The 23509-nt window shown below is 44.7% G+C and overlaps 1 protein-coding gene and 1 long non-coding RNA gene across 2 annotated transcripts in view; both read right to left on the bottom strand.

Annotated features, from left to right (window-relative positions):
- Nucleotides 1-22624, bottom strand: part of SLC16A10 (solute carrier family 16 member 10) — a 152081-nt gene extending 129457 nt beyond the window's left edge. The window contains exon 1 of the mRNA XM_077812948.1: nt 22013-22624. Coding sequence (XP_077669074.1) covers nt 22013-22373 — 361 coding nt within the window. The 5' untranslated portion in view covers nt 22374-22624. The remainder of the gene's footprint in view (nt 1-22012) is intronic.
- LOC144262752 (uncharacterized) lies at nt 6434-19881 on the bottom strand. The gene is made up of 3 exons (XR_013345614.1): nt 17470-19881; nt 7661-14862; nt 6434-7012 (listed from the first exon to the last, which is right to left on the bottom strand). It is a non-coding gene; the product is annotated as an uncharacterized LOC144262752 (long non-coding RNA).
- Nucleotides 22625-23509: the final 885 nt, after the last annotated feature.

Genomic DNA, 23509 nt, shown 5'->3' with positions numbered 1-23509 from the left:
GAAACAGCGGGAATAAAAACCTCTCCCCCGAGGTACAGAGGAACCTCCTCTATGGCTCCCGCTAGAAGAAGAGCTGGATATCCCGTCGAAGAACGGTCTTGTAAGAGTGGTTCCTGGAGATGGAAGGGGAAGGAGGGAGGGTAGGAGGGAAAGAAACAAACTGAAGAGACTATCCCAGATCCGTGCTTAGGACCCAGAAATCTGATGTGATGTGAGTCCAAGCACAAAGGAGGTGGGATAGACGATTAGCACAGATATGGGTAGGAACAGATTGGTCTATAGGTACTGGTATGTAGTTCTCAACAAACCCATCAAAATGTATGTTTAGACTAAACTGCTGGTCAAGAGGAATGTCCTACTGAAGATGAAGGGGCCACTGGCCACCTTCTGTAGTTCCTGCCCCTTTTTCTCAGCAGGTCTTGGGGCTGAGGAATAATGCTCTGAAACCTGAGAAACTGCTGGAACCAGAAATGCTTCCTCTATCACTGGTGTTCAGATTCCAAGTGACTTCAGCATTGCCCAAGAATCTTTCAGACTATGCAGCCTATCATCCCTCTTTTCTGAAAAGAGGGACAGGCCCTCAACAGGCAAATCCTAGATAGTCTGCTGTACCTCAGGAGGGAGACCAGGAGACTCCAGCCACAAACACCTCCTCACAGATATGGCAGATACCACGGAGGCCTCTGCAGATGCTAAAGCATCCAGTAGCTTGTGGGATTTTTCATGGACCTCTTTCACTTGAATTTCTAAAACTGAGGCCACCCTCTTAAGCAGTTCCAGATGAGCCCTGTAATCCTCTGGTGGCAGAAGATCACTCACCATCTCTACAGCCTCATCAGTAGTAGGGCATTGAGACAATGACTGTCTGCCTCTTGAGGTGGACGAGCTGTCTGAACAACTTCCTGTTGCTCAGTCCCAGGTATTGGAGAACTTTGCGTGTGGTGCCAATGATCTCGCTGTACCCTTGAGGAAGTCAATGTAGATGGGCAAGGACTTGTCCTAGCAGAGGGAGAGACACCCCATGGAGTCCAGAAAGGTAATTGGTGTGGTGGGCCCCATGTTTGCACAGGCCATTACCCTTTGCAATGTGCCCACTGCCGGGACAGCTGTGATATTCATGGATCCCATGACTCTGTCTGGTATGGGACACAAAAGACCCCACTTCCAAATCGGGCTCTGAGTCCTGCAATAACAGTGGAGCAGACCCCATGTGGACAGAAGACAGGTAAGCCAAACCCAGAGATGGTGGTATACTGCCTCTATAATAAATCCATGGTATGCCCACATCTTGAATACCACATGCAGATGTGGTTGCCCCATCTCAAACAAGATATATTGGAATAGGTTCAGAAAAGGGCAACAAAAATGATTAGGGGTATGGAACAGCTTCTGTATGAGGAGAGATTACGAAGACTTGGACTTTTTAGCTGGGAAGAGAGATGACTAAGGGAGGATATGACAGAGGTCTATAAAATCATAACTGGTGTGGAGAAGGAGTAAATAAGGAAGTGTTATTTACTCCTCATAACACAAGAACTAAGGGTCACCAAATGAAATTAATAGGCAGCAGGTTTAAAACAATCAAAAGGAAGTATTTTTTCCATACAAACGCACTGTCAACCTGTGGAACTCCTTGCCAGAGGATGTTGTGAAGGCCAAGACTATAACAGTATTCAAAAAAGAACCTGGAGGATAAGTTCCTGGAGGATAGGTCCATCAATGGCTATTAGCCAGGATAGGCAGGGATGGTGTCCCTAGCCTCTGTTTGCCAGAAGCTGGGAATGAGCAACAGGGGATGGATCCTTTGGTGATTACCTGTTCTGTTCATTCCCTCTGGGGCACCTGGCATTGGCCACTGTTGGAAGACAGAATACGGGGCTAAATGGACCTTTGGTCTGACCCCGTATGGCCGTTCTTATGTTCTTAACTTCAGGGTCAGTCTCGTTGGACTTGGCACAGATTCCAGAATCCATGAACGCTCCCTTTGTAGCAGAAAAGTGCTCTGCTGAACTCTTCCCCTCAGACTCCCTGCCAGAGTTCTTACTACTATCTGGTCCAGTAAGATCTTTGGTACTGAGGCAAGGTAATATGTCCTTGGTAGATCCGTCTCTCTTCTTTAGTACCAAAGACAGAATGCAGTGCCCAAATTGCAGGAGGTACACTCTGCACTAATGATGCCAAACTCAGAGCACAGTCTGAACCTGAAAGCAGTGTTGCAGAGCAAAATGCCACCTCCATAAAAAGACACTTAAGTTTCACTACTTTTTTTTTTTTTTTTTGGTAAGAGCAAGGCTTAAACCTTCTACAAATGTGATACTTGTCACTGATGTGGGACTCCAGCAAACATTTTAGGCAGCTGGGATGTGGGTCACTTACTAGCATCAATCTGGCACATGACCAGCAGGACTCAAACCCCGGAGAGTGAGGCACAGCTCCAGTACCAGCCCAGAGAAGCAAATTCAGTCCAAAAGGAATCTAAAAACTAAAACATAACACTAACTATACACTAAATCTAACTAAAAACTAAATGAGATAGACTATATGCAAAGAATGAGGGCAATAAACTAGTGATAGCAAGACTGGAAGAACTCAAACAACTGTCACTAGTGGTAAGAAGAAATCAAAGGAGGTCAGGGGTAGCTCCTCCCTCTTATACTGGCACACAATGGCATGCGACAGAGGGCTCTCAAGCCACGCCCAACAGGTACTGCTGTGGGAAAAAGTTTTCTAACAACTGCGCACATACCTACAGTGGAATGGACCTGTGCAAACCACTCAAAGAAGAATGTTTAGTTACATATGGTAAAAACAACAGTAGCAAATCTTTAACAAAACTAGATTATTTTTTGAAACACTGACTATTTTGGTAGCAGAAGTTCAGCTCCTCCAGAGACAGCAACAGAGGGAGCAATGTACGGACTGGTCACCAAAATTTTAACTATTATACTGTCTAAACATGTTCAGATCAGATCTGACACAGTGGTAAAACACTGGTGGGCTGCCTAAGATTTATCTGCATTAGCACTCTTACCTCCAAATATACTGCTATCAGTATTCCCATTTTACAGAGAGGGATACTACTTACATGTCTCATAAGGGTGTAGCGAGAATTAATATTTGTAAAGTTTTCTGACCATGATGAATGTTATATAAATGACTTTATTACCACCAGTTTAGAGCTTGTGTATAGGTTTATTAACTAGGCTGGCCATTGCTGTATTTCTAATCTGAAACAAACCAGTGTTCAGTCTAGTCCACTAGTTTAATAGGAGCCAAATGTAGATATGTTCCATTTTTACAAAGCCTTCTATCCAAGGATCCAAATCATTTTATAAATATTAATGTTAGGCCTAACCCTCAGATGTAGCCAAATATGAGAATTCTAAAGAAGACATAACATCCAGACTCACTCCAGCCCCCCCAAAATGTAAACCTAACTAAACAATAATATAGATTGGATATAATGTCTTCCTTACTGCAGCTAAATGAATTATGTATGTCCTGATGCATAAGGACTGTCATCCCTTTTAATTTTGTCTTCTGTATGACTGTTTTAACATTAGACAAATTAAAACATAACACAAAGCAATAGTCCAATATAATAAGCACAACTGACCGATTTTGTACAAGACACTAGTTCAGAGTTGTACAAATACTGTGTTCCTATGTACACCATTGATGCTCCTTGGGAAATGGATACCATTATACATTCTGTTCTGTACAGGTTCTTGTACTGAACTCAGCACTGCAATATCCAAGGTCCAAATCCACAAAGCAACTTAGGCACCAGTGCAATTAACCAAACCCCTATACGGCTGCCTCAACTCACTCAGTGCCTACATTTTCCCTGTAAAAATTCCTAAATCTAAAAGTTTCTGCTGCCTCACGCTAAGTGTCTGGAGGCCTAAACCCCAGCACAATCCTCAAACCAAAGACAGACAGGCACACCTCCATGTCTCTTGCTTGCAGGGTCCTGATCCGATCACACCTTCAAAATCAGGACCTATTCAAATTTCACTCAGAGGAAGAGGAGGGAGTGGAACTGGTGCTCCCCTTTATAAACTTTTAGCCCAGTAATTGGAGCACTCACTCAGATTCAATTCCCACCCACTCCCACCTCAGAAGTCTCCCATTTCTCAGGAGAGTGCCTTAGCCAATGGGCAACTGGATAGTCTCATATGGGTCTCCCTAACTCTCTCTTACTGACGCTGTTCTGCTTTGTATAAGGGTCACTGGAGTCAGGGGACTGACTGTTGCAACACTCAAGTCCCTCTGTGGGTTGGGGTTCACATGCCTACATAGACAGCAATGAACAGCTGACGAACAGTTAATTGAGTCCTAGGGTATGTCTACACTACAAAATTAGGTCGAATTTATACAAGTTGATTTTTTAGAAAGCGATTTTATACAGTCGATTATGTGTGTCCCCACACTAATGCACTAAGCACATTAAGTCGGCGGAGTACCGAGGCTAGCGTCAACTTTCAGAGCATTGTACTGTGGGTAACTATTCCACAGTTCCCACAGTCTCCGCCACCCATTGGAATTCTGGGTTAAGCTCCCAATGCCCGATGGGGCAAAAACATTGTCACAGGTGGTTTTGGGTACATGTCGTCAGTCACCCCGCCCTCTGTGAAAGCAACGGCAGACAATTGTTTCACACCTTTTTTCCATGTGGGCACCACACTGCTTTCAGCAGCTCGTGCAGTAAGTCTGCAAACTATCATCGTCATCCACCGCTTCCGCTGCAACTCTGCTCTCCTGCTGCTATAAATCCACCTTGCAGGTCCTCTATATGACTGTTGTCATTCACTGCTTCCGCTGGCACTCTGCTCTCCTGGTGGTCTTGCAGGGCCACTTCCACTACAACTCTGCTCGGCTGCTCGTCTTGCTGTACCATGGCAAGTGTGCAGCCCGCTCAGCTGTTGTGTCCTGGCAGCAGACGGTGCAGGAGGTCTGCAAAACTGGTCATCCAACCACCGCTTCCCCTGCAACTCTTTCCTGCAGACGCCATACCATGGCAAGCATGGAGCCCGCTCAGATCACTGCAGCGGTTATGAGCATTGTAAACACCTCGCACATTATCATGCAGTATATGCAGAACCAGAACCTGCAAAAGGAGGCGACGGCAGTGCGGTGACGATAGTGAGGAGGCCATGGACACAGACGTTCTTAGAACCATGGCATGTGATGATTGGGACATCATGGTGGCATTGGGCCACGTTCATGCAGTGGAACGTGAATTCTGGGCCTGCGAAACAAGCACAGACTGGTGGGACCACATAGTGTTGCAGGTCTGGGACGATTCCCAGTGGCTGTGAAACTTTCACATGTGTAAGGGCACTTTGCGACTTGCTTTCCCCTGCCCTGAAGCGCAAGAATGCCAAGATGAGAGCAGGCCTCACAGTTCACAAGTGAGTGACGATAGCCCTCTGGAAGCTTGCAATGCCAGACAGCTACCAGTCAGTCGAGAATCAATTTGAAGTGGGCAAATCTACTGTGGGGGCTGCTGTAATCCCAGTAGCCAACGCAATCAGTGAGCTGCTGCTATCAAGGGTAGTGACTCTGGGAAATGTGCAGGTCATAGTGGATGGCTTTGCTGCAATGGGATTCCCTAACTGTGGTGGGGCAATAGACAGAACACATATTCCTATCTTGGGACCGGATCACCAAGGCAGCCAGTACATAAACCAAAAGGGGTACTTTTCCATGGTGCTGCAAGCACTGGTGGATCACAAGGGACGTTTCACCAACATCAGTGTGGGATGGCTAGGCAAGGTACATGGTGCTTGCATCTTCAGGAACTCTAATCTGTATGAACAGCTACAGCAAGTGACTTACTTCCCAGACCAGAAAATAACCATTGGAGATGTGGAAATGCCTATAGTTATCCTTGGGGACCCAGCCTACCCCTTAAAGCCATGGCTCATGAAGCCATACACAGGCACCCTGGACAGTAGTCAGGAGCTCAGTCTATAGCTGAACAGCAAGTGCAGAGTGGCGGCATAATGTGCATTTGGATGTTTAAAAGTGCACTGGTGCAGCTTACTGACTCAGTTAGACCTCAGCAAAACCAATATTCCCACTGTTATTACTGCTTGCTCTGTGCACCACAATATCTGTGAGAGTAAGGGGAAGACATCTATGGTGGGGTGGGAAGTTGAGGCAAATCACCCTTGGCCCCTGATTACATGCAGCCAGACACCAGGGTGGTTAGAAGAGCACAGCAGGGAGAGAAGCTTTGAAAACCAGTTTCATGGCTGACCAGGATACGGTGTGACAGTTCTGTTTGTTTCTCCTTGATGAGAGCCCACCCCCTTGGTTCACTCTACTTCCCTGTAAGCCAACTGCCCCTCCCCTCCTCCCTTCGATCACAGCTTGCAGAGGCAATAAAGTCATTGTTGTTTCAAATTCATGCATTCTTTATTAATTCAATCACACAAATAGGGGGATAACTGCCTAGGTAGCCCAGGAGGGGTGGGGAAGGAGTGAAGCACCAGGTGGGATTGGGTAGGAGAGAAGAACAACGCCACAGTGCACTTCAAAACTTAATGCCAGACTTCTGTTGCTTGGGCAGTCCACAGTGGTGGAGTGGTTGAGTGCCCGGAGGCCCCCTCCCTGCATTCTTGGGCATCTGGGTGAGGAGGCTATGGAACTTGGGAGGAGGGTGGTTGGTTACACAGAGGGCTGCAGTGGCAGTCTGTGCCTTTCCTGCACCTCAACCACACGCCGGAGCATATCAGTTTGATCCTCCAGTAGCCTCAGCATTGCATCCTGCCTCCTCTCATCATGCTGCTGCCACTTTTCCTCTTGATCCCGCCACCTCTCCTCATGTTCATTTTGTGCTTTCTTGGACTCTACCATTGTCTGCCTCCATGCATTCTGCTGGGCTCTTTCAGTTTGAGTGGACTGCATGAGCTCAGAGAACATTTCATCACGAGTGCGGTTTTTTTGCCTTCTTATCTGTGCCTCTGGGACAGAGATGCAAGTCACGGGGTTGAAACATTTGCAGCTGCAGGAGGAAAAAAGGGAGTGTAAAATTGAAAAAGACACACTGGCCATTTAAAAGGAGGGGCTGATGTTTTCAGGTTAACATGCAGCACAAACCAACTAAACTCTCCACCACACCTAATTCTCTGGGTTGATTGCTTCACCCCTCCCCCTACTGTGTGGTTAACAGCAGGGATGATTTCTTTTCAGCCACAGGCAAACAGCCCAGCAGGAATGGCCACCTCTGAATGTCCCCTTAATAAAATTCCCCTATTTCAACCAGATGACCATGAATATCACTCTCCTGAGGATAACCCAGAGATAAAGAACGGATGTTGCTTGAATGCCAGCAAACACCAGGATGGCATGCTGCCATGCTTTCTTATGCAATGATTCCAGACTATATGCTACTGGCCTGCCATGGTAAGTGTCCTACTATGGAGGATGCAATAAGGCTGCCCTCCCCAGAAACCTTTTGCAAAGGCTTTGGGAGTACCTCCACGACAGCTTCATTGAGATGTCCCTGGAGGATTTCCACTCCATCCCCAGACACGTTAACAGACTTTTCCAGTAGCTGTACTGGCCGTGAATGCATCCCAAGTCTTCACGGCAAATCATTAAACATGCTTGCTTTTAAACCATGTATTATATTTACAAAAGGTACACTCACCAGAGGTGCCTTCTCCACTTTCAAGATCCAGGAGCCCGAGTTGGGAGGGTGCTGTCTTCAGGGTGATAAACAGTTCCTGGCTGTTGGGGAGAATGGTTTCTCCGCTTGCCTGGTGTGCGCTATCTTCCTCATCCCCAAAATCCTCATCCCTGTTGCCCAAGACTCCCTTGCAGGAGTCCACGTACAGATGTGGGGTAGTTGTAGGGGCACCCCCCTAAAATTGCATGCAGCTCATCATAGAAGCAGCATGTCTGGGGCTCTGACCCCGAGTGGGTGTTTGCCTCTTGAGTTTTTTGGTAGGCTTGCCCGAGCTCCTTAAGTTCCACACAGCACTGCTGCGGGTCTCTGAGATAACTTCTGTCCTTCATGCCCTTGGAGATTTTTTCAAATATTTTGGCATTTCGACTTTTAGAAATGAGTTCTGATCGCTGTATGAGGATACAAATACGTGCTATCAGATCCAGTACCTCCCATTTGGTCCATGCTGGAGCTCTTTTGCTATTTTGGGACTCCATGGTCACCTCAGCTGATGAGATCTGTACGGTCACCTGTGCTGATCAGCTTGCCACGCTGGCCCAACAGGAAATGAAATTCAAAAGTTCCCAGGGCTTTTCCTATCTACCTGGCCAGTGCATCAGAGTTGAGAGTGCTGTCCAGAGTAGTCACAGTGCAGCACTGTGGGACAGCTCCCGGAGTGCAATACCGTCAAATTGCATCCACACTAACCCAAATTTGACCCGGCGATGTCTATTTCAGCACTAAACCCCTCATCGGGGAGGAGTACAGAAATAGATTTTAAGAGCCCATTAAGTTGACAAAAATGGCTTCGTTGTGTGGATGGGTGCAGGATTAAATTGATCTAACGCTGCTAAATTTGACCTAAACGTGTACTGTAGACCAGGGTTAAGTTACACTACAGTAGAACCTCAAAGATATGAACCCCAGAGTTACGGACTTACAAGTCTACCAGACACCCTGTGAAACTGGAAGTCCTCAAATTGGGGAGGAGAGGGGGAGTGCTGGGACTTGGGGCTTCAGCTCCATATCTGGCTTCAGCCCTGCAGAGGGTGCCAGGGCTCAGGACTTTAACTATGAAGGGAGTGCCAATTTCAGCCCCAGTGCTTCCCCAGTAGCTAATGCCCCCAGCCCTGGCACCTCCCCACCCCCAGCTGAGACCAGGAGTGGAGCCATATTGCTGAAGCCCCAACAATCCCCCCAGGTCTAAACCCCTGATGCTCCCAGAGGCAAGTAGTCCTGAGCCCCCGCTGGGAACCCTGGCAGCCCCTATGGTCAGAAGCCCTCACAAACACACACAGCGGCTGCAGCCCCAACTCCCCTATGGCTGAAGTCCATAACATCTTGTTCAGAGTTACGGACCATTTCAGAGTTAGGGACAACCTCCATTCCCAAGGTGTCTGTAACTCCAAGGTTCTACTCTATTTAAAAAGCAAAGCCTTTACAAAATTTGGCTGTTTATTAGATGCTTTGTTATTCCTAACTTGGCTTCAAATAGGCACATGCAAAATACTGTTTTACTGACACAGGACTAAATATTCTACAGCATGTATGTGTTTTACCACATAAAAATTACAATACGAATCTCAAGCACTGTGAGATAACCAATTACACATCAAAGGGACATGGAAATACCCCATATAATTCACTTCATTGTGCATTCCTATAATGAGGATAGATAGCTTTCCTTCTCTCAAGAGTTTTCTAGAAGGAATTACCCTTTGAAATTGATTTACAAACAAATATTTACTTCAAGGTATATCATTTAGTACATTATCAAAATACCTTGAAAGTATGTTCAGCTAAAAGGATTTAAGAATAAGCAAATTACTCCCTCTCTTCCATTGATTTTGCTAGTTTTTTTAAGGTAATAAGTTAAGGTGTATATTATACAATTGCACAACACAGAAATCAAAGGTCAAAGAAAATTTGTGATCATTAACATGTATAATGAGCAGTAGAAACTGAAGTCACAAATGATGATATAATGGAAGAACAGTATCAGACTGAGCTTGGTACCAGATCAGCAAGGGTGGGATCTCTGTGGAGGAACTGTGTGCACTGATGACTCCTGCTAACTAGGAATCTATGGCTCCGTCAGTATTACACTACAGCATCAGAACAAGCAGAGTTGGTACATAGTACATTACACCCATTTTCCTCAGATAAAATCTGAAACATGTTTCTTTTTATTAAAAAAATATAAAAGTTTCAATAAAAATGCATTAAGATATACTTAAAAGCCAAGTAAAATGTTAGTTTGCTGTAACACAACTCTCAACCTACTATGGCCCAAATGTGAAATATTTTGAATCTTTCACATGACAAGGAACACAAAAAAGTTATTCATGCAGGAAACTCACACTGACATGGGACTCATTACTTCAGTGTAAATAATTATATCTTTTAAATCTTATTTCTGTTGTAAATATTTTAGAAGTGAAAAGTCAAGGACGAGAAGTTTGTGCAGAGTACTGGTAACTTTGAGAATAAGATGAATGATATCCCTTGAAATGAGGGACATTTCAGGAGGCATGCTATAAATACATTTAAATGTAAGGAAAATTATTCTGCATTTCAGGGGTAGCATTAACAGCATACAATGTGCCAGTTGCTATTGTTTAAAAACAAAACCACCTAAACTCTAGAGTAAAGGCATACGGAGTAAGACTGACTGTGGATACACAGGCTAATATTGCCCTTTTCAGTCTTCTACACTGTTTCCTATCCCTCCCTTCCCACTACTGCTAGTGGACTCTGCCTCCTCTCCCCCCCTTTTTTTTAAAAAAGGTCAGCTATTTCACTGTTTGAAAGTAAATAGGTTAATTAAACTGCAGTGCTTTGTCTATGAGATTTTAAAAAGCATAGAGGTATAAAGTTGTTGGCAACCTGCACTTCAATTTGTGAGAATTAGGATTGTTCTGATAGGATTAAAAACACACATCTCAGGCTTATACACTGTATTCAAGCCTCCAGAAAACTTCTTAGGGCTGATTTAATTTTCTAAACTACTGCATGCACCCAGCAGTTACAGAAATTATAAATATGGAGATTTAATTTCTTTTAACTCTGGAGTTCAGTGTTAACTTTTCCACTGAAGATTTTAAAGCCCTAATTATATAAACAACTTTAATAGAAACTGATTTGAGAATATGAAAAAACTCTTATCTGAGATTCACTTCTATATTCTGAAAAAAGGCTTCCTGTGCGAATATACTGAATACCTTTAGGTTTGCTCTCAAAAAAATAGGTATCCCCATGAGTGCAAGCTTAAAAATAGAAAGTATAAGGGGCCAAAGCCATTACTTTAGCAACAAAAAAGTCCAATATGAAACAGAAGAGAACCCAAGTTTCATTATTTGGATTTTATGAGTTGGAAGAAACAATATTTTCAAAAATTTAAAAGGAATCCTTAAGTATGATCTCTCTTCAAATTGCTCAAAACGGAAGAAATTTTAAATTCTCTCCATTATAGGTTTTCCCCACTTGCCTTCCAAAATATGTACTTCAGCTGTTTAGTTTCTTCGATCTAATCCTATCTGCTTTGAAGAAAAATGAAGAAAACCACTTCCAATGGAAGCAGAATCAGGTGCCAACTTGAGTGCTCCATTTCTTTCTCTCCACCAAAATAAAATAATAATAAATTACTTACACACACGGTGTTAGCTTCATGCACCAGCTTAAAATGTTAGGTGAACTTACCAGTTTTTTACATTACTAGCACAATGTACTAGACTGGAAGCCTATTTAGATGTTTATCATTTTGGCCCCCCATCTGCACTACAGTTACAACACAGCTGTGCCCAGTGATATAATAGATTGCTCTGAGCTACACATGCAAAATCCAATTGTAATGTGTTCTTTGACTTTTGTAATTGTAGCATAGAAAGGAACATAAAGATTAAGCTCCTTCCCTCAGTGTCTATCAGTTACAGTTCAACAATTTTACGCCTCTACAGTTTTTAAATATATCTTGAGTCATCAGGAATTGTGAGGGCTCAACACCTTTAACAGGAGTTGCTGGTGCATAGCTCTCCTCATCTCAGGGTTTGGGATAGTAGCTCATAGTGCTGTTAAGGATCAGATTTTAGTGAATTTGTACTAGTCAATGCATGCATTTTATTTGTATGGTTTGGACCCTTAACATTCAATGTAAGGCATTAAGTAGCAGTGAGAAACCCATTTACCTTTTAGTACAGTTAATACTTAATATTTTGCTTATAAAGATAAGAAAGTTCATGGACAAGCTCCCCCCCCCCCCAAAGGAATAGTATTTTGCAGTCATTTAGTGAATCTGTATATAGTAGTTTTTAATTCTTTCTGCACTATACTACAAGGAAGTTCCAGGACTCCACATTGTTTTGAGTATTCTGCTGATGTCAATATTTTATCTTGTGTTAAATCACACCTCTATGGGACCATACAGATGGCCAAGGTGATCAGCGAACAACGGGGGGGGGGGGGGGGGGAGAGAGAACAACACTTTAATGCTTATGGAATATGATGTATTGATATGTTGCTTCATATAGAATTAAATATTTGTTAGCATAGATAGTGATTTACAACAGTGGTTAGGCACTGGAACTCAGAGGCAGCTTGGTTGGAATCAGGATGAGCCACGAAAGCTTTATTCCCCATTTTGCCAGTTATTTGCTACAGTATGTGAGGTCTGACAAGTTGCTAGCTCTCTCTGCTTCACTTTCCACACTCCAATTGAATTTGGGCTCTAGGCACTATAGTAATACAAATAGTTGATAAATGCAAAGTCAGTCACATAAGAGGAAGACATTTTAACTGCTCATACAGCTTACAAGGTTCTAAATTAGCTATCAACTCATAAAAATGCACCTAGGCCTTACTATAGACAGCTCAAGGAAGACCTCTGCTCAATGTGATTTAAAAAAAATAAAAGCAAATAAGATATTAGGATGCATAAGGAATGTGATGAAGGCATCGCATGGAATAGAATACTAATCACATCAGGTCTAAAAGGATATTGCAAAATTAGAGGGGCTAAAAATGTTAATGTGATGATTATTTAACACTCCCCCAATTGCTTGTCATTTGCAAACTTTATCAGTGATAATTTTAAGTATTCTTGCAGGTCACAGATAAATAGCATAGAGCTAAGAACCATCCCGGCATGGCCCCATTAGAAACACACTCGTTCAATGAGGATTCCCGGTTAATGACATTGTGACAGATCAGTTAGCCAGTTTTTAATCTATTAATCTGTGCCATGTTAATTTTGTATCCCAATTTGTTTTTTAAAATCAAAATGTCATGCAGCACCAAGTCAAACACCTGACAGAAGTCTAAATAAAAGTAATAGCATTGATCTAATACATCAACCAAATTTGAAATCGCCTCAAAAAAAGTTAGTTTAATAGTAACTGGAATTAACTATATTACCCTCCTTTAATTCATTATTGAGTCCCATATCACCCACTATTTGTCATAAACCTATAGCTAAGGGTAGCATAAAATCCCTCCTTTACCTGTAAAGGGTTAAGAAGCTCAGCTAACCTGGTTGGCACCTGACCAAAAGGACCAATAAGGGGAGAAGATACTTTCAAATCTGTGGGGGAAGGTTTTTGTTTTGGGCTTGGGTATTCTCTCCAGAGGCAAAGAGACCAAGCAAGTAATCTAGCTTCTACTGAATGATGCATCTAAACTTAGAGAAATAGTAAGTAACAGCAAGGAAATGCGTTAGAGTATATTTTGTTTTAGCTTGTGAGTTCTCCCTGTGCTAAGAGGGAGCTTTATCCCTTTTTTTGTAACTTTAGAGTTTTGCCTAGAGGGGAAGCCTCTATGTTTTAAATCTTATTACCCTGTAAAATTACCTTCCATCCTGATTTATACAGAGGTGTTTTTTTACCCTTTTTTTTATTATACAGTTCTGTTTAAGGGGCTGGTCTGTGCTCACTTGGTTTACCTATTTGGTTGGTAGATTATTCTAAAGCCTCCCCAGGAAAGCGGGTGAAGGAGCTTGAGGGGATATTTTAGAGAAACAGGAATTCCAAATGGTCCTTTTCCTGAATCTTTGTCTAACTCACTTGGTGGTGGCAGCAATACCCATCCAAGGACAAGGAAGGATTTGTGCCTTGGGAAAGTTTTTAACCTAAACTGGCAGAAATAAGCTTAAGGGGTCTTCCATGCAGGTCCCCACATCTGTACCCCAGAGTTCAGAGTGGGGAGGGAACCTTGACACCATTACATTAATGTCAACGTCAGACAGATAGGTTTTCACATTATGTATTTAATAAATGGTTAAAAGGGTTTTATGGTGGTTGTTCCCATAAAGTTATACAAGCCTACTCATTACAAACACTGAACCTCAATGTTACAACTGTAAGACAATGGTTTTAAACACATTAAACCCTTCCACATAACACGTTTGGGGGGCATAGACTTCACTGAGGCAGCTAAATAACTAACATTTAATTATGCATTTTATGCTACTAAACATTTTCCCACATAAGCTTCGACCGTGTGAAATGGGAGTACTTTTTTTATAATATTTTTCTGAATGTATCGTTTTGATTGAGGAAGGCAACGGATTACTGAAATAGTTTTGTCTTCAAAAAGAAAGAAAAAACGCTTGTTGTACTTTAAGAGATAAATAATGCTAAACGAACTTTAAAATGCAAGCCATCTACAGTAACCAACTCTATTCTGTTTTCTGGCCTACTGAGGCATGAAATTCATGTCCACCTTACAGGCAGGAATGGAGTGTTTTAGGACTTACAGGAAAGAGCAGGTGAACATTGTGCAGCTCAATAAGAGCTTCTGCTGTCCTATATCACAGCACTGCGCCAAGAATACTGAACAGGTGCAGGGACCCATGAGTGGGTTAACTGACCAAGCTGCCTTTGATGTTGCATGTACCACCTTACAGTAGAGCTCTTGCAGTCCCCCATTACTGTATCAGGATATATGGAGTCCATAATGGATTCTCTCTTTGCCGGTCTAGGTCTGCCATGATATTCAGAAGTGGTAGAACTGTTATCCTTGAACTTAAATTCTGTCAGTCTCTTTTCACAACCCTCTGAAGGCTGAGGAATAGATCTTCTCTTGGCTCATCTCGTTGTCCTTTGATTTGTCAAGCATTCTGTCACTTGTGCTCCCAAATCCTTCTGTGTAACATGCCAGCATTTCCCAACTACACCTTGTTGCAGAAGTGGTCTCTGAAAGGAAGAAAAAAGTAAAAGAATATTGGATTATTTGATTATTACTGGATTACTACAACAGTCCTTGGAATACCAAGAAATAAATAAAAATAGTTTACTTTCAAATTTAAGTGCCTTATTACAAGGTATTCTGTCCTGTGATTAAAAATGGTAAAGAAACCCCTGAAGTCTCCAAAATTTCATATTAGCACAAAGCACAGGATTTGAGGGAGATGGAAAACTGCATACAGAGCAGGGTTGGAACACATGCATACTACCAGTGGGCTAAACGAGAATCACTTGTTGCCAATTAACAGGCACCTTGGGGGAAAAAACCCTATGTGATACAAATTCTAGCAAGGAAAGGGAGAGACCCATTCAAGCAAGCAGATGTATGGTTGACAAGTTTGCAGATGAGTTACTTTCAATGATTACTGCAGAGGACATGCTCCATGGAGTGGGGTGGCTGCCCCACTCCTGCAGAACGGGGTTAAAAGCAGCCCTGGAGGTGGTTACAGCTAGGAAAAAAGAGTGAAAGTGGCTAATTGGGGAAGCAGCCACACCTGTGGCCAGCTCAATTAGTGTCCAGCTGGCCATGATAAGAGGGCTGGGGGCCAAGAGCTGGAGATTCTCTCTCCAGCCTTGGAGGGAGAAGGGCTAGCTGCCTGAGAGGAAGGTACAGGATCCCCTCACTTAAAGTCATCCCTGTTAAGGTTGTTTCATTGCTGATCAATTAGGGAACATGCTCATTTAAAGTTGTGCAATGCTCCCTTCTAACATTGTTTGGCAGCTGCCTGGTTTATCCACTGCTTGCAGGAAGAGCAGCCCATTGCAGCTAGCTAGTGGGTGGTTGAAACCAGGGTGGACTGGCAGCGCCCCTAAGTTCCCTGTGCAGCAGCTGCTCAGCAGGCTATCAATTGCCAGCAGTTCAGCTGTCCCTCCCCCCACTGCCATATGCTGCTCCTGCCCTCTGCCTTGGAGCTGCTCCCAGAGACTCCTTCTTGCTGTGGGGGGGGTGGGGAAGAAGGGAGCTAATGTCAGGGTGCCCCCCTGCTCCTGCACCCCATCTTCCATAGATCAGTGGTGGGGGATGCAGACAGAGGGAGCTGCTGCATTGGTCTCAGCTTGCTGATCTAATAAACAAGGCAGTGTACTTCTGACCCCACTCTTCATACTTAAGGGGAAATGCGCATCTCTAACACACAGGGTGTGTTTGTCTGCCCTCCCTCCTTTCCTGCTGCCTTGTAGAGTGTGGGAGTTAACCCTTGAGGGCTCAGCCAATTGCTAGTTCGTCATTTAGCAGTAAGGTATTCCCTGAGAAATATCCCACCCTCCAACTCCTCCACCTCAACCAAACTTCACAATCATTGCTGTGTACCAGTATTAAATTGTTTGTTTAAAACATATACTGTGTGTGTGTGTGTGTGTGTATATATATATAAAAAAAATATAGTCTTTTGTCAGGTTTCAGGGAAATTTTTTTCACCAAATTCCCTCATTTACATTAAGTCTTATGGGGAAACTGGATTTGCTTAACATCGTTTCACTTAAAGTCGCATTTTTCAGGAACACAACTACAACGTTAAGTGAGGAGTTCCTGTACCTGAACTCGAGCAATGCTGGGGAATAGGGCAAGAGAGCTGGGGAGCGCCAGCTTGGTAAAACCCCAGGCTGCAGACCTTCTTGAAGGCCTATGAAAGTACTAGGGCTACAGAGGTGATGCTTGGGAATAGGCAGAGGCAGCAGGTCCTAACCTCTTACCAATGATGAGTGGCCATTACAGACTGCAGTCTGCCCCAGTGAGCAGGGGCTAGACGATGACTGGCAGTAGCCACTGAGGCAAGGTGGGTTAAGAGGGTTGGGAAGGGAGACCAGAGCATAGGGGTACTGCTGGGGTAGAACCCCAAGGTAAAGGGCACTGGGGTCTGGGAGGGACACGGGGCCAGCGGCAGGTGAGACACCAGCCTGCAGAGGGCGCTCCGAGCTAGAATAGAGTCTTCAACCTTGCTTCGCTACACTCCAGAACTGGAGACACAAATTTCTTTGTCAGTACAGGTGAGAGTTAACATTACTCTCTAATCTGACTGAGAAGATACTGCACTTGTTTAACCAAAGTTTGGGGGTTTTTTTTTGAGATTATTACAGGCTATTGGGGAAAAAGTTATGCCAAGATTAACAGTTATCTTTACAGGATTGCTCTCCTGCATTTGCTGGTTGGGCATAGCTATGATTCCTAGCCAATTCCTGTAATAGAGAAACTATTTTACCCTCACATATATGCATGCCTTTATTTCATACATTAAGCAGAAAGGCAGAATTAAAACAGTTTCAGTAAGATAAAACCAAATAGCTGTATGGGCACACTGGTCTCCCTTATTGGTACAGATGTAAGGGTACAATATAATGCGCAGCCTCGGACTTTATGCCAAATACATAACCTATTATAACACAAGTCTCCTGCTTTGAGATTTTCTATATTCTGGCATTTAAAAAAAGACGACCTGCTCCTTGCACCTATGGCACTGAAGCCAAATTTTACTGGAGTGAAGACTTCCAGTCTTCACCAGATTCCAGAAAACTGTTCTTCTAGCATGCAAAACCAACTCTGATCAGTGAAATAGTTACCTTGTATAGATGTTTTCTTGCCTCCAGGGTCATTGTCCTCTCCAGCCTGCAAGTCTTGGCTGTCATCCCAAGACCTCTTCAGATTATCAGGTATTGCTGGGCCCCAGTTCAGAGAGGGCAATGGAGATGGAACTCTCCTCCCCATCCTGCTGGTCCCTCAACAGCCCACTTTCATGTGTCTGGATGTTGTCCACCATTATCTCAGCCTCCATAGGTGTGCAATTGTTCAGACAAAGACATACACCAGGATGTTACAGTTTACACAGCCTACCTAAGGTAGATATTTATAAGCACATGGATCATTGCCTTAGGCCAGCTGGCAGCACACGTATACAATGTTGTCTTCTGAGACATTCTGAGGTGGACTTGTTAACACACAGCAGTCACAAAGAAGTCAATACTATTCATAAATAGTGCACACTGAGATCTAGAGGGTGTGAAGAGCTATTTGTACAAGTGAAGGATTTCAGAAATCTTGCCCTTGGACCAGAAGATAGATAAGCTGAGCTACATAAGTAGTGCCCAGTACACTGAGGATGGTAGTGGAAGGACTAATTATATCAGTGAAATGCTTATATTAGTCCCTGCTGTCTATGCTGGCACTGAGCCTGCTAGTGCCAATCAACATAGTGACAGATGTCACTGCTGTTGGTCTTTTCAGAGTAAGTGCAGCACACCCATGCAGATAAGGTATGTTTCAGGTTCCAACAGCAGTTAGCATGTCAAATTTCACTAATTTAGACAAGGCCTAGATGTGACTGGGTAATTCACTTTGCAAATCTCTCTATGATTAATGTTAACACAGGTACCAAATGCTGTTCTTTTATAATGCAACATGGACCGGTACCCTCCACTCCTTTGACTTATGTCAAGCAACAATCAGATTTTGCCACTACAGACTTGCAAAAGATCTGAACTACAGACTAAGCAATAAGAGCCTCCATACTCCATTACCATTTCCCTTTTCCATACAGATAAAATGCAGTTTCCAAGAAGAATAAAAGGATTTATTTTAAAAGTATTTTAAAGGATACTATCAACTTGCATTTTTAAATGGAATAGTATTTGTAAAATTCCTGTCTGATGGAGTGTCCTTTAAACAGTATGCCCTAATTTTTAAAAGAAAATTTATAATATTTTTCTGCATCTCTGTTGATGTTTATAAAGGATCTTTACACAGGGGGAGAAAATGACTGATTATACAAGAAAAATCAACAAAAGTGCCATATGAAAATCACTGTGTACTAAAAAACCTGAAACACTTTTACCAGTATCTTTCAATCATAGTAACAATGGGTATTACTTGAAAACTGTGTACCTAGCATACTTTTAATTAGAAGTGTGAACTCTAATGTCCCTTTAAGAAAGGTGCTTGATCCCTATAAGCAGGGTGCATGTAACCTGTGGCACAATGGAACAAAATTCTGCAGGTAAGACTCCTAAATTCTGGGGGAATATTAATCTGTTTGTTTTACCTCCTCAGGCCTCAGCTGCTGCTGTATTCTCATCTAAGCAGCCTAGCTGGCCAGCCTGCAATATTGGCTCCTTTCACTCCCCGGCTGCAAACTGACCTCAAGCTCTGGCTCCTTGGCAGCTGTTGACATGTCCCAGCAAGGCAGGGAGACAAAACAAAACATTGGGTGCCCAGTAGCAGAAGTAGTACTGAATTCTGTTGGATCTTGGAAAAATGCTAGATTCTACAGCCGCACAATCAGTCTATGAGGTTCTAAATTAGATGATTTGGGATGTTCACATCTCTCAGGACCATTGTTTCAGGTTCAGCTATTGGGTTTGCACAGTTCACATTCTCAAAGTTATGTTTGAAACCATAAGGGCTAGAAAAAAAAATTAAGTAAATTGAGATCCTGGAGCACAATTCTGTTGGAAGAGCTGAATTCCACAACAAATTTCACAGTCACAGAATCCATAAGGACCTACCTATAGGCTCAGCTTCTAAATGCATCTTAGAATTAGACTATCTAGTCTCTCATTATGAGAGACTAGATATTGTACACATTTGCATGATCTGAGCTTTCTAAATTTTCTCCATCCCTTTAAAAGATGAACTACTTTTATTCTTTGGTTACCCTCCCCCTTTCCCAAGCTGTCTTTTAAACACAATCTGCTTTTCCTGACTCCAATTCCCTTCTATGGCAATCTGGATGCTGCATCAGATTGGTTGTGCCGACTTCCTCGGAGGCCTGATCTACACTTAAAAGTCAGGTCAACACAGCTACGTGGTTAGAAATGGAGGGGAAAAAAACCCACATCCCTGACCAATCTAGTTATGCTGACCTAATACCCAGTCTAGACACAGCTATGCTGAAGGAAGACTACTTCTGTTGATGCAACTACCACCGTTTGGGGGGAAATGGTATTCCTACACCAAACAAACAAAACCAAACCACCTTCTGTCTGCATAGACTGCATCTACATGGCAATTTAAAAAAAAAAAAAAACCACACCACACATCATCCGGCATGGGCCAGCCCACAGATTTGGGCTCACAGGGCTCAGGCTGTGGAACTGTTTAAATGTAAGGTGGGAGGGTCCCAGAGCCTTAGACTGCAGCCCAAGCCCAAACATCTACATTGCAATTAATGCATGCATTTAAACAACCCTATAGCCCAAAGCCTGTGCCAGCTGACTGGGGCTCGCAGGGCAGCAGCAGGTGTTTAACTGCAGTGTAGACATACTGGCGTAAGGAGTTATCCTGGTATAGTCTCCATTGTGTAGTCATATCTTGATACCCAGAATTCTTACCATTCTCACACCCTACTATCCCTGACCTGAGAAATAGGAGGCTAGGCTTTAATTATAAAACTCACATTTCACTGCTGGCACTTTTCTAATTGGACTCACTTTCCTTTCCTACTCACTTCAGACTACATTAAGAAAATTGAGGCAAATGAGTTTTAGCACAAAGCTTTCTTCTTTTAAATGTTGAAGTCCGGAAGAAAAAAGTGGAATGGAGGGTATATAAACTTCTCTCCCCCTCCATCCCAGTTTTGGTACCAAATAATCCTGAAGTCAAGAAAGCCAGACCACTGCCAACTCCTTCAGAGATCTATGTGGCCTCTCTACACAGCAAGAATATTCTGAAGGGCTTGCTCCTCAGTGGGACTCTTACTACATTAGCTAAAACTTATTTTAGTAAGGCAGGGTAACAGCATTGGTAATTTAAGCAAGCAGCATTGTCACTGATCTCTCTTTTAAATGACATTCCAAAAGCTACAGATTTCATTACAATGGGAATAGACGACTGTGTGTGCAGCTTGTGAAGTTATAGCACTGGGATTCCTCAGGAACCCAACATTCATTTGAAGCTATTTATTCTTGCAAGTACATATTTCTATATAAAATATTTCAGTTTAGTAACAACAGATTTAAGAAGGAATGTGATTGGAGGTGTCCGACACTAGCATTTCTTCAGTGTTTACTAAAATGAAGTTTGTTTGGGATTTTAGGAATACGCACTGTACGACAGTAAGCCTACATATACAAATCCTGCATATCTCACAGTCCAATATCAGTTATTGGATGAATAATTTTTGAAAAAAATTCTTCACACGCTCAGAGGACTGGTCTACACACCTAAAATGCAGGTTGACACAGCTTTGACATAGCTGTGACACTCAGGGTTGTGAAAAATCTACACCTCCAGAGCACCACAGCTATGCCAACCCAATCTCTGGTGCAGACACAGTGAGGTCAAGGAAAGAATTCTTCTGTTAACCTAGCTATCATTGCTTGGGAAATTGGTGTTCCTACAGCAAAAGGAAAAACCCTTCCACTTCCGGTAGCTATGCCACTGTAGTGCCTGCAGTGTAGACAAGGCCTAAGCCTAACCTCAAAATACTTCAAGTACTGCTATACACTGTTTTGGACTCATTTATCAGTTAGTTTTGCCACTGCTAGATCAGCAAGGGTGAGGGAAATTATAACATTCACTTAAGTACAATTTGAAATAGATTTTTTTCCTAATACAAAAATCTCCAATAAAGATAAGGACAAATGTCTAGATTAGGATATCTGTACCTTCCTCCAGCAATTTTCTCCCTGCTGCCTCTCACAGGGACACCTCCTCTCCCTAGGCTCATTTTCTAGAGCAAGGGCAGAAGTTACAATCTCTCTCCCTCTTAAGATAGGCAATTTAGCTCCCTGGTGTTTCAAGGGAAGAACACTTCTAGACATTCAAATTGCCAAACTACATCTCTATGTCTCCACTAAGGAAAAGATGTGTTGTTTATAATGTGCCAACTAACAGGTTATAAAATCCTAGTGTAGACAGGGCACGTTGCACTTTTAAGTTATCCCGCCCACACTAGGTTTTTACAAAACCTTAAAGCAGCTTTTTGGTTCTTAAACACAGATCTACCCTCCGATAGCAATTCTCACAACGGTGGTCACTAATCACCACATAACCTGGCGACTGCCAGAGATGTCTCGCATGCACACAGGGGGGTCGCATGTAGTGGTGGTGGGGCGCAGCGAGGAGGGGGCACGGCAGTGACACGGGGGGGGGGGTGTCTTCCCCACTCACCTGTCTTGAACACCAGCTGCTTGTCGTCCTGCGAGCCGAACTCCCTCAGCATGGAGACGAAGAGGACGCCGCACGAGTTCTGGATGCCGAACACGGCACCGTTGCACCACATGGCGGCCAGCATCACCGCCCAGCCCCAGCCGCCCTCGGGGGGCGCGGCCCCCTGCTGCCCCTCACGGGGACCCTCCACCAGCAGGGTGGACTGGCCGCCTGGGCACCCCTCTCCGTTCTCCTGCCGCGGCTCCCCGGCCGCCGCCTGGACGCCCTGCTGCTCCCGCAGCGCCGGGCTGGGAAAGCGGGTAGCAGAAGGGTCGGGAGCGCCCCCAACTCCCTGCGTCTCCAGCTTCTCACTCAGCGTCATCCCCGCGGGCTCCCGCGGCCGGGGCGAAGAGGACCGGAGACACCTGAGAGCAGAGGCGGCGACTTCTCTCTGGCTGTCTGAGGGGGCTGCTGCGCTCCCGCTAGCCCAGCGCGGCGGCTAGGACCATCCCGCGGCGCCGGGCGGGAAGCCCCTTTATTACTGTGCTGCCTTGGCGGTGCGGAAGCCGCTCCCGGCCCCGTGTCCCCCACGCTCCGCTCACACACGCCGGCCTCTGGCTCGCCAGGTTATTTTAAAGGGGCAGCTCTCGGGGGAGGGGGTGTCCGATAGCAGGATATCCCCCCCCTACCGCGGCTCCGATTGGATGGGGCAGGGTCGCGGCCACGCCCCCTCCCAGGATACAGTGGAGGCGGGGCTGCTGCGTGTCACAGGCGCCGGCGGCGGCTGTGCGGAGTGGCCGGGGCGGGGGCGCGCGGCGGGAGGGGGAGTCGAGAGTTAACGGTTGCGGCTCGCGCGCAGCAGAAGGGATCCTCCAGGCCCGCCCCCGCCAGTCCCGGGGGGGGGGGCGCTGGATTCACCTCAGGGTGGGAGGGAGAAATCAGGCCAGCAGCCTAGCAGGAGGGAGGCTGTTCGCCCTTCCCTCCCCCCACGAATTCCCAGGGGAAAGGCGATGCACCGCCCCGGGGTGCCCTGCTGTATCCGCCCCTGGGCCGCGAAAATCTCGGGCAACAACGCCACGGACACGGCCCTCTTAACACTAACCCAATAGTTCCCCTCAGAAAATAAGGAAGTGCCAGAGCTGCCTCTGTGACCATGCACGTGCTTCGCTCTGACACTCCCTCTTGTCCCCACGCGTTGTGCCTCTGCCCGCCATGCTGCTTCCCATCCTCTCTAACTGGGCCCTCCCTGGCCTTTCCTGCCAGATTCCCGCCTCCTTCACGGCCCAGGAGAGAAGGCAGACGAGGCAGTCTCTTGGTATTTACCCTCCCTGTTGAAGAGCAGGGTTATGACTCCGCACTAGGGTCCCAGCTGTCAGCTACACTATGGGTACTACTGACACAATACACAGCCTGGCTGCTGCTGCACGGCAGGGTGCAATACCACCTGCTGCACACAAGGAGCTAACTGCTAGCACTGTTACACACCCCTCTTTGGCAGGTGCGGCAGCTTCCTTGACC

This window comes from Eretmochelys imbricata, chromosome 3 (genome assembly GCF_965152235.1).
Source record: "Eretmochelys imbricata isolate rEreImb1 chromosome 3, rEreImb1.hap1, whole genome shotgun sequence".
Taxonomy (NCBI): domain Eukaryota; kingdom Metazoa; phylum Chordata; order Testudines; family Cheloniidae; genus Eretmochelys; species Eretmochelys imbricata.
The sequence above is the reverse complement of the archived record's forward strand: the minus strand, read 5'-3'. Positions and strand labels throughout refer to the sequence as shown.